At 41.6% G+C, this 15,773-nt stretch overlaps 1 protein-coding gene across 2 annotated transcripts in view; it reads right to left on the bottom strand.

The window, feature by feature from the left end:
- Positions 1-552: 552 nt before the first annotated feature.
- Positions 553-15,773, bottom strand: part of LOC135541324 (mitoferrin-1-like) — a 28,696-nt gene continuing 13,475 nt past the window's right edge. Inside the window, exons 1-4 of one of the 2 annotated variants that reach the window (XM_064967499.1) lie at positions 6,951-7,597; positions 6,146-6,374; positions 5,868-5,924; positions 553-5,727 (exon numbers count right to left, since the gene is read on the bottom strand). In XM_064967499.1, the coding sequence (XP_064823571.1) occupies positions 5,195-5,727; positions 5,868-5,924; positions 6,146-6,368 (813 nt within the window). In that variant the 5' untranslated portion in view covers positions 6,369-6,374; positions 6,951-7,597 and the 3' untranslated portion in view covers positions 553-5,194. Of the gene's footprint in view, positions 5,728-5,867; positions 5,925-6,145; positions 6,375-6,950; positions 7,598-15,773 lie in introns of those variants that run through there. The other variant, XM_064967491.1, reaches the window with a different exon arrangement.

Raw genomic sequence — 15,773 nt, 5'->3', positions numbered from 1 at the left:
TAACATTTTGATTTATATGAAGTAGTAAAATCCCAAACAGAAAAATGAATGGTGAAATAACGATTGTAACCATTACTGGGTTTTACCGCTAGGTTATAAAGATAGTACCACTGTATGTGTCCACAATTTGGAAAGGACAAGCTCTGGTCTATCTTGGATATAGGCCAACAACTCTAGCAGTGCCCTCATGAGTGCAGGCTGGATGAAGGAGGCTATCCATGAGATGAATTTACAACTATAGTGCCCTCTATTGGTTCTAATGCAACAAAGTTTAAGGTAGACTGATCAGTTTACTTAAGATTGAGCCCTCAGTGATACAACTTTGCATCATTGTCAACAAAAATATGTTTATCCAATAAACACAGCATTGACCACTTGCATCTTATTTGAGCTCCAGTGTTACATACTGTAGCAGCATAACCACCTTCATTTTAACATTTGCATGTTTTTTTCACCCCCAAATCTAAAATTGTACTGTAGATGGCACTAGTCATTTTATCCCAGTTTGTTTTGTGGTGTGCAAAAAAAAAGCAGCAACAATGTTACATGATGAACATACCTGGATAAGATTTTAATTTCCCAATCTCCATTGAAATATATAAAATCACTTAATGTGGCATACATAGTAATACTTACAACGTACATTGTTGAAATGAGCTTACGGTCAAGTTAGACAAGCTAGATAATTAAGCAAGGTTTTTTCTTTAAGTATTTTTCCAGAGCTGTAATGCAATGTAATATTCTGTGGATATTTTATCAGAAGCTAAAAAAAAAGTACTTCAGACTGAATCTGTGAACAATATTAGTTAATCAAATGTTTCCAATCTTGAATTATCAACCAACCCATCTATTTCTTAAAAATAATATCAGTCCTGCTAAACGTTTAACAATGTATGAAAGCAGTGTTACTGAAGAGGGGTTAAAAGACCTGGTGAGTGCTTTTTAATGCAATGAATTCCATCAACTGAATGACAAGCATTTAAAAATAAGATTAATACAAATTGAATAAAAGTCAGAACAGAAATTGCATGTTCTGCATTTGGATAACAGGCAAGATCCACACCGAGCTAAAAAGGCTAGAGCTGCCGCTTCCAAGGAGCAGGACACTAATCTGGACGCTTATAAGAAATCCCAGTATATTCTTGTTAAATAATAATAACTTTAGTTTATTTAGTAAACATTTTCTTAACTCCATTTCTTGAACTGCATTGTTGGTTAAGCGCTTGTAAGTAAGAATTTCACAGTAAGTAATCTACACCTGTTGTATTTGGTGCATTTGCCAAATAACATTTGATTTGTACAGAATCATACATGACAAGTCTTGAATTCACTTTTCAAAAATATGAACCAACAATATGCCATAAACTAACATCAAATGAATGAACATTCAGCTGTCCAATAGTTGTAAAAAAGCTTGAATTTAATCAACCTAAATGTGTTGCATATGTTTACATTTACATAAACAATAGCTGTGATATTTAGCAAAAACATAGGTGTAATTCTATAAAAACACACACAGAAAAGGCTCAAATTAAGAGTGACAATTTAAATTTAAAAATGGTAATGTACTGTGCCAACTTCTCTCTACCACTGTTTACCTGGTCGTCCCAGTTTAGACTAAAATATCCCATACCAAACACTTCAGCCTCCACAGATAGAGTACATTTGGAGAAGAAATGATCATATCGCTACCCTTCATAAAAATGCTGAGGCACCCACAGATACTTTCCAAACATAAGGCAATAAGCCTCGAGACAGCTAAATTACAAGCTTTAATGAAGAAAGCCAAATAAAAAGATGCTAAAAAGATATTTTGGCTGGAGATTATGCTTGGAATTAAAGGACTGCCAATAAGCAGTCCTTTAATTTATTATTATTTCACAGGTAGATTCACCGCTAACTTAAAAAATACAGGTTTGTGAGTGGAAGCAAACAATGCATTATCTTTAGGATTTTTTAACAAGGAATGAATTAGCCTACATTTGATGGACTGTGATCTTTGGAGATCTCGTAGAACTTTATACTTCACTGGTGAATGAAAATAAAACAAGCATTTATTTAAAAACAAACAAATCTCGAGCTTTTTGGTTACAGCAATGTGTGGATAAATGTCTCATCTTGGAGCAGAAAACACTGCGCCAAGATGCTGGGAAGAGGGAGAGCACAGTTCGTGGCTAAAATATGCCAGAGAACAAACAGCTCATCTGGTCAACCATTAGTACTTGTCTCACTGTCACAGACAGAATCCAATGCTTAAAGGGCTTGCCTAAAAATATTTTTTAAAAGCTTATTCTCTTAAACATAGAAGATTGTTATACAATTTACACTAACACTCTTGATCATTGTGCGTGATTCCAGTGCATAGGCCTACTACCGTGCTCAAACAAGACTAATATTTGGGCCGTTACGTTGAGGGATTCCAGTAACCTTAGGAAAAGGAGGCCGACTCACTTCACTGTGTGGTTAAAATAAATTACTGACACTAAACTACTGCAATCTTGAGTATGGAAGGTACGGAGTAGAGGTCGACCGATTAAATCGGAATGGCCAATTAATTAGGGACAATTTCAAGTTTTCATAACAATCGGAAATCGGTATTTTTGGGCGCCGATTTGCCGATTACCTTTATTTAACTAGGCAATTCAGTTAAGAACACATTCTTATTTTCAATGACGGCCTAGGAACAGTGGATTAACTGCCTTGTTCAGGGGCAGAACGACAGATTTTCACCTTGTCAGCTGGGGGGATTCAATCTTGCAACCTTAACTAGTCCAACGCAATAACGACCTGCCTCTCTCTCTCTGCAGTAAGCCAAGGTAAGTTAGCATTAAACCTATCATATAAAAAAACAATCAATCATCACTAGTTAACTACACATGGTTGATGATATTACTAGATATTATCTAGCGTGTCCTGCGTTGCATATAATCTGACTGAGCATACAAGTATCTAAGTATCTGACTGAGCGGTGGTAGGCAGAAGCAGGCGCGTAAACATGAATTCAAACAGCACTTTTGTGCGTTTTGCCAGCAGCTCTTCGTTGTGCGTCAAGCATTGCACTGTTTATGACTTCAAGCCTATCAACTCCCGAGATGAGGCTCCTGTAACCGAAGTGAAATGGCTAGCTAGTTAGCGTGCGCTAATTGTCATTGTGTTGCTGGTTCGAGCGAGGAGAGGGATGGAAGCTGTACTGTTACACTGGCAATACTAAAGTGCCTATAAGTGTTTTTGCATTATTTAAACCAAATTGAACATGTTTCATTATTTACTTGAGGCTAAATTGATTTTAATGATGTATTATATTAAGTTAAAATAAGTGTTCATTCAGTATTGTTGTAATTGTCATTATTACAAATAAATAAATAAAATTGTCCGATTAATTGGTATCGCCGCTGAAAAATCACAATCGGTTGACCTCAAGTACGGAGGTTTGAATGAAGACAAATCTAAAGTGAAAATATCCAACATTTGGGGGTTGAGCCAATTTCTAACACAGAATAGAAAATATCCCTAATCTTGAAAGGTTCAGCTCAGACTACAGCCACATTGCATGATGCCAACCTTCTGACCAAGGAAAAATAACAATATGGTACTATTTCAGTACATCTGGTTTTGACATGGTTGGTTTCTTGCTATGATTGATCAAATCTGGCTTCCAGAGTTAACATTTAAAAGACCATTTGAGATTCAAACCACAGAATGATAAGCCCTTTTAATGGCAAACAATGATTATGATCAGTCCAATCTATTTAGGACCTGAACAACACAAAAAGCTTAGCTTGTAGCGGACTTCATTACTAAAGAGGCACTTTGAAAGCGCAATTGTTCTGTGTTTACTGTGCAGCGAGACTCAGGAATGTGTTCAAACAGTCCTTTATAAATACACAAGAAAATCAAGCAAAAAGCCACGTGTCTCTTCTGAATCCATAAAATATAAGCACTGAAAAGTACATTTTAAAAAAGTGTTCCCCATATCAGATCTATACTGAACAAAAATATAAACACAGCAATGTAAAGTGCTGGTCCTCTGTTTCATGAGCGGAAATAAAAACATCCCATTTTTCCCCCCATATGCACAAAAAAAGCACAAATCTCTTTCCATCCCTGTTAGTGAACATTTCTCCTTTGCTAAAATAATCCATCCACCTGACAGGTGTGGCATATCAAGAAGCTGATTAATCGGCATGATCATTAAAACAGGTGCACATTGTGCTGGGGACAATAAAGGGTCATACAACACAATGCCACAGATGTCTCAAGTTGAGGGAGCATGCAATTGGCATGCTGACTGAAGAAATGTCCACCAGGGCTGTTGCCAGAGATTGCATGTTAAATGTGTCTAACATATGCCACCTCCAACAACGTTTTAGAGAATTTGGCAGTACGCAAACCGGCCTCACAAACGCAGACCACGTGCAACTACGCCAGCCCAGGACCTCCACATCTGGCTTCTTCACCTGCAGCATTGTCTGAGACCAGCCACCCGGACAGCTGATGAAACTGAGTGGTATTTCTGACTGTAATAAAGCACTTTTGTTGGGAAATACTCATTCTGATTGGCTGGGCCTGGCTCCCCAATGAGTGGGCCTATGCCCTCCCAGGCCCACCAATGGCTGCACCCCTGCCCAGTCATGTGAAATCCACAGATTTGGACCTAATGAATTTCTTTCAATTGATTGATCTCCTTATATGAACTGTAACTCAGTAAAATCGTTGAAATTGCATTTATATTTTTGTTCAGTATACATACTGTATAAATGCAGCCAAACACAATCACTAGATGGAGATAGACAAAGTTGGGAGTGTTGTGCGCGTAGTGAAAAGGGCCTGTTGCCATATGAAGATGCCCTTTTCTCTGCATTAATGGAAAGACAAGCCATCTCTGTGCATTTCCTGTTCATGTAACTGCCTCCACTCCTCTAATGAATGACACTGTACAATGGAAGGGCTTGCTGAGTAGGTAAGAAGGGCAAGGAGTGCCACAGTCTACCACTCCCGCAGCAAGTCTTTCAAACTTCCTCAATTGCAGTGACTTCCCTTTGAGAAAACACAGATTATTACACAACAGCACACAGATATAAATTATGAACACGACATTGCATAAACGATGAGCCGTTTGGCATGGATTCCATTGGAGAGCCAGGAGCTTTCAGAACACGTGTGGTGGATGGTCGAACCTGTCCACAGCCCTTCCTCAGACTGGGCCTGCTGTTCCAGCCTCTCCCTCCATCTGCTGCTTGGTCAGGAAGTACTTAAAGAACTCATAGACTGACCAGGCAATTGCAGTGGAGGGCATCTGGTATATGACCCGGGCCTGGATCCCTTTGAAGAAGGCAGCCATGCCGCCAAAGCGATACACTGTCCTGAAGGCATTGGCCATGCCTGTGAGATGACCACTGATGTGCATGGAGCTGAGTGCTACGTTCTCCTGTGTGTTGAGCAGGGTCTTACACACATCCAGCGGGGTGGTTATCGCTGCCGACACAGCTCCCGCCGCAGCCCCAGACAGTATGTGGCTGCCGGGGTGGTACTGTCTGTGGGGGTTGAGCCGCTCCTGCATCAGTTCATAGGTCATAAAGTGGACAGCCTGGAATGGAATGTTCATGGCCAGCTGTGTGCTGTAGCTGCGGTAGAAGGCTGCGAGCCCCTCAGTATGCCGTATAGTCCGAACACAGTCCAACAGGTTCCGGTAGGGAGAGTTGTACATCTGCATCCGCTGTTTCACCACTAAGACACCATGCAGGACAGCATCGTCACACAGACAGGGGAACAAAGAAAAGGGGGTTCATATTCTGTATTAATTTCTAATTGAGAACGTCACAGAAATCTAAATCGAACACCCCAAATGCCCCCTTTTAAAGCCTTACCTTCAGCTGGGTTCATGACTGCGTCATGCAGCACAGTGGCCACACAGCCTGCCAGTCCTAGTTGGGACAGAGTCATCAGTCAGTCAGGCCTGCACATGTTCACACCCATCAACATACAATACTTCATTTGATACTACATCAATTCTCACCTCAACTGTCTCAAGCCAATTATTTATACTGTACGTTTATCACGACTACCAAAACAATTAACTTCTTTCTGTGCCATGTTCCAGTGGTCAGTATGAAACATGAGAGTTCCAAGGGAAACAGAACTGTACCATTTGCTATGTGGCTGTTGCCTCCATTCTGAATTACTTCGCTGAGTGTGCACTTGACCCGTTCGTAGCAGGCAAAGTAGAGAGCGTGGGCAGGGCCAGCCCCCAGCATGGTGATGTTGAGGCCCCTCAAGGGTCTGAGGAGGCCCTCCGTTTGGATGATCCTTCTCAGGGCCTCGTATACACTGCTGTACTGAGCCTTCGGGTCTGGCTGCAAACTCTGCATCCTGGTCTGGAGAAAGAAGAGGGGCATTTGAATTGAGAGACCCTAGCTTCTCATGGACGTGGTTCACACAACCTGGTAAAGCTAAACTGAAGACCGTAGTCAAACCACCACACACACTCACCTGGGCTGTCTGTTTCTGAGGTCATTGTTTTTCCAATGATCTGATGTCCTGCCATGTTTCTGTTAATGTCTGTTCTTGGCAGAACTCAGGCCTGGGACAGAAACGCACCAGGACATAGGGTGGGGGGCTGTGGCAGTTCTTTTGTTATACCCTGCCATGCCAAGTTATTTGGACAGCACAAAGAATGTTTTTATTTGGCCTAAAATGTAGGACAGCCCAAAAGACAGGCCATTTATCTTCCTCAGCACATTGCCTTGTGTTTCCGTCCTTTCCCCAAACAATACAATATCAATTACATGTCCTTCAGATACATCAGGAGGCTTGAGGGACTCCTACAACTTAGTTTAAGTTTTTGTCAAATTGAACTAAAACTCTACACAAATCACACACATTGTTGAACTCTGCCTCAAGGAGGCAATGAATTCTGCATGTGCCTCCTTCTGTAGTTGCCTTTAACTTACTTGTGATATTACTCATCTTCCATCGATCAATCAATCAATCTCAAGTCTTTGAAAGGGGGATTCCAATGGGTCGTTCCGTCTCAAAGAGCACAAGAGGATTGACACATCTCAGATAGTTCTGAAATTGTTTGTGTTGTTAGAAAAATATAAGATTAGCATTCCTGCAGCTTTATTTTGTTGAAATATGATTTGATCTCAAAAAAATTCAGCTAATTGATTGCACCCAAAATGTCCATTTTAAATTTATAGGATTCATATATTTAATAAATATTACACCCAACATCCGATTTGGACTAAACCTTTTTCTAACAATGAGTTAGACATGAGGAATCCAAAGAAATGGTGAAAGGCCACCCAACAAAGAGTATATAGTATGAGTTCTCTATGTCTCACAAGTAGTATGGTGCTGCGGCTCGGAGTATTGTTTCTTCATCCTATGTAATCTATTCACACTGAATTTGATGGTTTCTCCCCGTCCAGAGAAATTTGTCATTGAAGTTGTTAGGTTAATGTCCTATCCTACTTCCTGATATTACCAGGTTCTGAAAACTAGATAGTGCTGTTCCAGGCATTATTTTTGTTCATTTAGTATATGTGGGACAAATCCAATGCAAGTTAATTGTAGCTATATTAGAATTCACACTTCATATTGTTTCATATTATGCTGTATCGTCTATTTCGTTGTGTCGCAAATCACACACTTTAGGGCAATATTTTTCATCAATTGGATAACACTTTGCGTTCTGAAACTTGCAACACAAACAAAACAAACAAACAAACATGGAGGAGAGTGAACGTGACACAGAGCACGGACACACGGAGCTCGTACCTAAAAGAGGGGCTACTTCGGTCGCATGGATGTGGTTCGGGTATGAAAAGTCTGACACGGACCAGGAAACCGTCCTCTGCTAAATATGCCGCAGGCCGGTCCCAACAACAGGCTCAAACACCACTAACCTCTTACCACCTACGCAAGAATCATGTGAAACAATACAGAGAGAGTCTACGGATAAGACCCAAAAAAGTACCGTTGAGTGCTCAAAACAAATCCAACTCAAACGTTGCAAGAGGCTTTTGTCCTCGTCACACCATATGGCAAAGAATCACAAAGATGGAAGGAGATAACAGCTGCCATTACAACTTACATCTGCAAAGACGTGACCCCAATTTACACGGTCGAGAAACAGGGGTTACATGAGTTGGTGCTAACACTCGACCGAAGGTACCAAATTGATGTGTGACACGTTAAAATAACATGCAAAACAAGTAAGCCCCCAATAAATATAGGCCATATATAGGAAAAGGGTGGAATCATATTGCACAGGCTTCAACGCCTGCCGCATGTGGCAGGGGCTACCGTCCATTACAGATTACAAAGGAAAACCCAACAGTGATCTGACCAACGATACCTCTCTACCAGACAAACTCAATGCATTTTATTTTGGGGGGAATGTGCTCTCCAAGGTCGACGTGAGAAACGTCTTGAATCATGTCAACACCGGCAAGGCCCGATAGTATTCCAGGGTGCGTTCTCAGAGCATGTGGTGACTTTCAACCTGTGAAAATTCCTGTTCCCAATAATTCTAAAAAGGCACAATGACCCTGTAGCACTCACTTCTGTAATTATGAAGTGCTTTGAGAGGATGGTATGGCACATTAACTCCACCATCTCAGACACCCTAGACCAGTAGTCACCAACCTTTTGAGTCGAGATCACATTGAGTCAAAAACGCAAGCAGAGATCTACCATATGACTTAAAAAACATAAGCCTATGCAACATTAACCAGGTTTCCTCCAGACATGACGCTTGGCATTCAAGCCAAAGTGTTTAATCTTGGTTTCATCAGACCAGAGATTTTTGTTTCTCATGGTCAGAGTCTTTAGGTGCCTTTTGGCAAACTCCATGAGGGCGGTAGTGTGCATTTTACTGGAGGGCTGATTCCGTCTGGCCACCATAAAAGGCCTGATTGGTGGAGCGCTGCAGAGATGGAAGAACCTTCCAGAAGGACAAGCATCTCCACAGAAGCACTCTGAAGCTCTGTCAGAGTGACCATTGGGTTCTTGGTCACCTCCCTGACCAAGGCCCTTCTCCCCAGATTGCTCTAGGAAGAGTATTGGCGCTTCCAAACTTCTTTCATTTAAGAATGATGGGAGGTTACTGCTCTCTTGGGGACCTCAATGATGCAGAAATGTTTTAGTACCCTTCCCCAGCTCAGTGCCTTGACACAATACTGTCTAATTCCTTCGACTTCATGGCTTGGTTGTTGCTCTGACATGCACTGTCAACTGTGGGACCTTATATAGACAGGTGTGTGCCTTTCAAAATCATGTCCAATCAATTATATTTACCACAGGTTGTAAAAACATCAAGGATGATCAATGGACACGGGATGCATCGGAAGCTCAATTTGGAGTCTCATAGCAAACGATCTGAATACTTATGTACCTCATTTCTAAAAACCTGTTTTCACTGTCATTATGGGGAATTGTGTAGCTTGATGAGAAAAAAACAATGTAATACATTTTAGAGTAAGGCTGTAATGTAACAAAATGTGGAACAAGTCAAAGGGTCTGAATACTTTCCGAATGCACTGTTAGATTTCTTCAGCCTCCTGTTGAAGAGGCACTGTTGCACCTTCTTCATGCACTGTCTATGTGAAGGGGCCTTCAGTGATAAAACTTGAAGCTTTTGACCCTCTCCACTGAGGCCCTGTCGATGACGGGTGCGTGCTCTCTCTACTGTCGTCCACGATCAGCTCCTTCATTTTGTTGACGTTGAGGGAGAGTTTATTTTCCTGGCACCACTCTGCCAGGGTTATCACCTCCTCCCTGTAGGCTGTCTAGTCATTGTTGGTAATCAGGCCCACCACTGTTGTCGTCAGCAAACTTGATGATTGAGTTGGAGATGTGCGTGGCCATGCAGTGTTGAGGATCAGCATGGCGGAGGAGTTTTTGCCTACCTTCACCACTTGGCGTCGGCCCATCAGGAAGTCCTGGACCCATTTGCACAGGGAGGTGTTCAGATCCAGGGCCCTGAGCTTAGTGATGAGCTTGGGGGGGGCACTATGCTGTTGAAGGCTGAGCTGTAGTCAATAAACAGCATTCTTACATACAGTAGGTATTTATCATGTCCAGTTGGGATAAGAGAGTGTGCAGTGAAATGGCAACTGCATTGTCAGTGGATCTTTTGGGGTTATATGTGAATTGTAAGTGGGTCTAGGGTGTCGGGTAAGGTGGTGGTGATATGGTGCCCAACTTGCCTTTCAAGGCACTTCATGATGAAAGAAGTGACTGCTACGGGGCGATAGTCATTTAGTTCAGTTACCTTCACTTTCTTGGGTACAGGAACAATGTTGGAGATATTGAAGCAAGTGGGACAACAGACTGGGATATGAAGAAATGTAATATGTCAGTAAAAACTCCAGAGAGCTGGTCTGGACCGGCAGCCTTGCAGGGGTTAACATGCTTATAATTATTTAGTCACGTCGGACACAGAGAATGAGAGAACACAATCCTTGTGAGCGTTGAGGGCCTGCGTCAGCGGCTCAATGTTGTTTCTCTCAAAGCGGGCGAAGGCATTTAGCGCTCCCGGGAGCGAGCTGTCGGTTTTCACGACGTAGCTGGCTTTCCCTTCATAATCTGTGATTGTCTGGAGTCCCTGCCACATACGTCTCTTGTTTGAGATGTTGAATTGCAACTCTACTTTGTCCCTGTACTGTCCCTTTGCCTCAGATTGCCTTACTGATGTCAGCTGGTCTGTTTGTACACGCCGATGTTCACAGTCACCTTGCCATAGTTAAATATGGTGTTTTGTGCTTTCATTTTTGAGCGAAAGCTGCCATCTACCACGGTTTTTGGTTTGGATTAGTTGTAATCGTCACAGTGGAAACAACATCCTTACCATGGGAGCTTCCTTCTTAAGTTTCTCCTCTGGTGAGGAGCAGATTGGAGGCATGATCTGATGTGCCTAAGGGAGGGTGGGGGAGCCATCCTGGAGTGGAGATTTACTGAATCATGGATCATTGCTAAACAGAGTATGTTACAGTTCCTGATGTCTCCCTGGAAGGAGATCCTCACCCTGAGCTCATCTACTTTTTCATCCAGGGACTGAAAGTAAGCAAGTAATATACTCGGAAGCAGTGGATGGTATGCACGCCACCTGAGATTTGAGTCCTACTTCTTCCTCTACTCCAGCGTCTTGGTGCAGACCCCAGGATGAATAGAGCTGCCTCAGGAATTTCAAATAAAGGATCCAGATCAAATTTCAGCTCGAATTTCTGGTGAGTGCCCGCCGATCAAATATCCAAAAGTTATTGTTGGCTGGAGGTAATAATAATACAATACATTTCTGCTAGTTAGTTTTTGCTACCATGTGGGTTTTAGCTTACTTGAGTGGGCTAACTGAGAAGTGTTAATTCACCTATTTCCATACATGTTTCATTTTAAAACATTTATCTAACAAAAAATATGTTTAATCTAACTGCTTAACTATTTACAGTTGAAGTCAGAAGTTTACATACACTTAGGTTGGAGTTATTAAAAACACATTTTTCAACCACTCCATAAATTTTGTGTTAACAAGCTAATTTTGGCAAGTCGGTTAGGACATCTATTTTGTGCATGACAAGCAATTTTCCAAAAATGGTTTACAGACAGATTATTTCACTTATTATAAACTGTTTACATATGTTAAGTTGACTATGCCTTTAAACAGCTTGGAAAATTCCAGAAAATGTCATGGCTTTAGAAGCTTCTGATTGAACTGATGTCAATTGGAGGTGTACCTGTGGATATATTTCAAGGACTACCTTCAAACTCAGTGCCTCTTTGCTTGACATCATGGGAAAATCAAAAGAAATCTGCCAAGACCTCAGAAAAACAATTGTAGACCTTCCACAAGTCTAGCTCATTCTTGGGAGCAATTTCCAAATGCCTGAAGGTACCACGTTCATCTGTACAAAAAATAGTATGCAAGTATAAACACCATGGGACCACGCAGCAGTCATACCGCTCAGGATGGAGACGCGTTCTGTCCCCTAGAGATGAACGTACTTTGGTGCAAAAAGTGCAAATCAATCCCAGAACAGCAGCAAAGGACCTTGTGAAGATGCTGGAAGAAACATGTAGAAAAGTATCTATATCTACAGTAAAACAAGTCCTATATTGGCGGCTTTTCAGGTTATGTCAATATACCTGAAAGGCCGCTCAGCAAGGAAGAAGTCACTGCTCCAAAACATGTGGAAAAAGATCGTACTTTTTGGAGAAATGGTCTTTGGTCTGATGAAACAAAAATAGAACTGTTTGGCCATAATGACCATAATTGTGTTTGGAGGAAAAGGGGGAGGCTTGCAAGTCGAATAACACCATCCCAACCATGAAGCCCGGTGGTGGCAACATCATGTTGTAGGGGTGTTTTGCTGCAAGAGGGACGGGTGCACTTCACAAAATAGATGGCATCACAAGGCAGGAAAATGATGTGGATATATTGAAGCAACATTCAGTCAGGAAGTAAAGCTCAGTTGCAAATGGGTCTTCCAAATAGACAATGACCCCAAGCATACTTCCAAAGTTGTGGCAAAATGGCTTAATGACAACAAAGTCAAAGTATTGGAGTGGCCATCACAAAGCCCCGACCTCAATCCAAAAGAACACTTGTAGGCAGAACTGAAAAAGTGTGTGTGAGCAAGGAGGCCTACAAACCTGACTCCGTTACACCAGCTCTCATCAGGAATGGGCCAAAATTCACCCAACTTATTGTGGGAAGCTTGTGGAAGGCTACCCGAAACATTTGACCCAACTTCTTTGGGGTAGGGTGCAGTATTGGGTAGCTTGGTTGAAAAATGTGCCCAAATTAAGCTGCCTGCTACTCAGCCTTAAAAGCTAGAATATTTTCTATGCATATAGATAGAAAACACTGAAGTTTCTAAAACCGTTTGAATGATGTCTGAGTAGAACAGAACTCATATGGCAGGCAAAAACCTGAGAAAAAAATCCAACCAGGAAGTGGGACATTGAGGTTTGTAGTTTTTCAACTCAGCCCCCATTGAAGATACAGTGGGATATTAGTTATGTTTCACTTCAAGGCTTCCACTAGATGTCAACAGTATTTAGAACCTGTTTTGAGGATTCTACTCTAAAGGAGGGGCTCATAAGAGCTCTTTGAGTGAGTGGTCTGGCAGAGTGCCACAGCCTCGGTCTGGCGCGCTCACGTGAAAGGTACGTGAAAGGTAGCTACATTACACTTTATTTGTACAGACAAAGGAATTGTCCGGTTGGAACATTAAGTTTTATGTTAAAAACATCCTAAAGATTGATTCCATACTTAGGTTGGCATGTTTCTACGGGCTGTAACAGAACTTTTTGAACTTTTCGTCCGACGCGACCTGAATGAGCTTTTGGATTTGTTTACCAAATACCCTAAAACAAAAAGAAGATATTTGGACATAACTGATGAACATTATCGAACAAATCAAACATTTATGGTGGAACTGGGATTCCTGGGAGAACATTCTGATAAAGGTCATCAAAGGTAAGTGAATATTTAAAATGCTATTTCTGAGTGATGTTGACTTCCCAATATGGCGGGTATCTTTTTGGCTGCTTTGTTGTCTCAAGGCTGTACTCAGATTATTGCATGGTTTGCTATCTCCGTAAAGTTTAAAAAAAAAAATCTGACACAGCGGTTGCATTAAGGAGAAGTTTATCTAAAGTTCCATGTATAATAGTCATATCTTTATCAATAATTATTAGGAGTATTTCTGTAATTTGATGTGGCTCTCTGCACAATCACAGCATGTTTTAGAACTACTGAATGTAACGCGCCAATGTAAATTCAGATTTTTTTATATAAATATGAACTTTATCAAACAAAATATACATGTATTGTGTAACATGAAGTCCTTTGAGTGTCATCTGATAAAGATCAAAGGTTAGTGATTCATGCCTCCCGGGTGGCGCAGTGGTTAAGGGCGCTGTACTGCAGCGCCAGCTGTGCCATCAGAGACTCTGGGTTTGCGCCCAGGCTCTGTCGTAACCGGCCGCAACCGGGAGGTCCGTGGGGCGACGCACAATTGGCCTAGCGTTGTCCGGGAGGGCTTGGCCGGTAGGGATATCCTTGTCTCATCGCGCACCAGCGACTCCTGTGGCGGGCTGGGCGCAGTGCGCGCTAACCAAGGCTGCCAGGTGCATGGTGTTTCCTCTGACACATTGGTGCGGCTGGCTTCTGGGTTGGATGCGCGCTGTGTTAAGAAGCAGTGCGGCTTGGTTGGGTTGTGTATCGGAGGACGCATGACTTTCAACCTTCATCTCTCCCGAGTCCGTACAGGAGTTGTAGCGATGAGACAAGATAGTAGCTACTAAAACAATTGGATACCATGAAATTAGGGAGAAAAAGGGGTAAAAAAAAATTCAAAAAATAAAATAATGTTAGTGATTCATTTTATCTCTATTTGTGCTTTTTGTGACTCCTCTCTTTGGCTGGAAAAATAGCTGTGTTTTTCAGTAGCTTGGTGGTGACCTAACAATCTTTTGTGGTGCTTTCGCTGTAAATCCTTTTTGAAATCAGAGACTGTGGCTGGATTAACAATAATTTTATCTTTAAAATGGTGTAAAATACTAATATGCTTGAGAAATTTTAATTATGAGACTTTTGTTTTTTTGAATTTGGCTCGCTGCACTTTCACTGGATGTTGGGAGCGGAAGCCAAGTCCTAGACAGGTTAAACAATTCAAAGGCAATGCTACCAAATACTAATTGAGTGTATGTAAACTTCTGACCCACTGGGAATGTGATGAAAGAAATAAAAGCTGAAATAAATCATTCTACTATTATTCTGACATTTAACATTCTTAAAATAAAGTGGTGATCCTAATTGACCTAAGACAGGGAATGTTTACTAGAACGAAATGTCAGGAATTATGAAAAACAGAGTTTAAATGTATTTGGCTAAGGTGTACGTAAACGTCCTACTTCAACTGTATCTGTACATGGAATTGTATTTGTTATTTTTTACAAATGTTTTTCTAATCTTTACAGGAAAATGCCACAGGCACTATCTGGTGAGTGGAGACATTTCACTGTAGCTAATGTAGAAGGAAAAACAGTGTATATTTGCAAATACTGTGCCAAATCAAATGTGAATGCAACAAAGATGCAGAATCTTCTAGCCAAGTGCATAAAGTTTCATCAGCGCTCACAAGCAACCTTCGAATAGAAGTGGAGGGACTTTTGTCAATGTGAAAAGGATGAATCAGACACCTTATCGATAGCAACAGCTCATGGTCCTCCTGGAATCAGAAGTGTTTTTGACTCAATGGCGGAACGTAGTCAGAGAAATGCTGATAATGTCTTGCTTGAGCTGTGTATGCAACTGGTTCACCTCTGATGCTCACAGGCTATGTGTATTGGAAGAGATTTCTAAAAGTTTTTTGCCCAGCATACACCCTTCCAACCAGACATGCTTTATCTACTCATTTTCTGGATGCAGAGTTCAACAGGGTTCAAGTGAAGGTCACGGAAATCATAGAGAAAGCAGACTGTATTGCAATCATCTCTGATGGGTGGTCGAATGTTTGCCGGCAAGGAATAATTAACCACATAATCTCCACCACTCAACCAGTATTCCACAAGAGCACAGACACAAGGGACAACAGACACCAGTCTCTACATTGCAGAGGAGCTGCGAACATGAAGGCTGCTTGGTCTAAAGTGGAGGAGTCCTACCCTCACATCACACCCATTGGCTGTGCTGCTCATGCATTGAATCTGTTCCTCAGGGACACCATGGCACTGAAAACAATGGATACACTCTACAAGAGAGCCAA

This window comes from Oncorhynchus masou, chromosome 1 (genome assembly GCF_036934945.1).
Source record: "Oncorhynchus masou masou isolate Uvic2021 chromosome 1, UVic_Omas_1.1, whole genome shotgun sequence".
NCBI classification, from domain to species: domain Eukaryota; kingdom Metazoa; phylum Chordata; class Actinopteri; order Salmoniformes; family Salmonidae; genus Oncorhynchus; species Oncorhynchus masou.
Note: the sequence above shows the minus strand (reverse complement) of the source record. Positions and strands in the feature narration are given on the sequence as shown.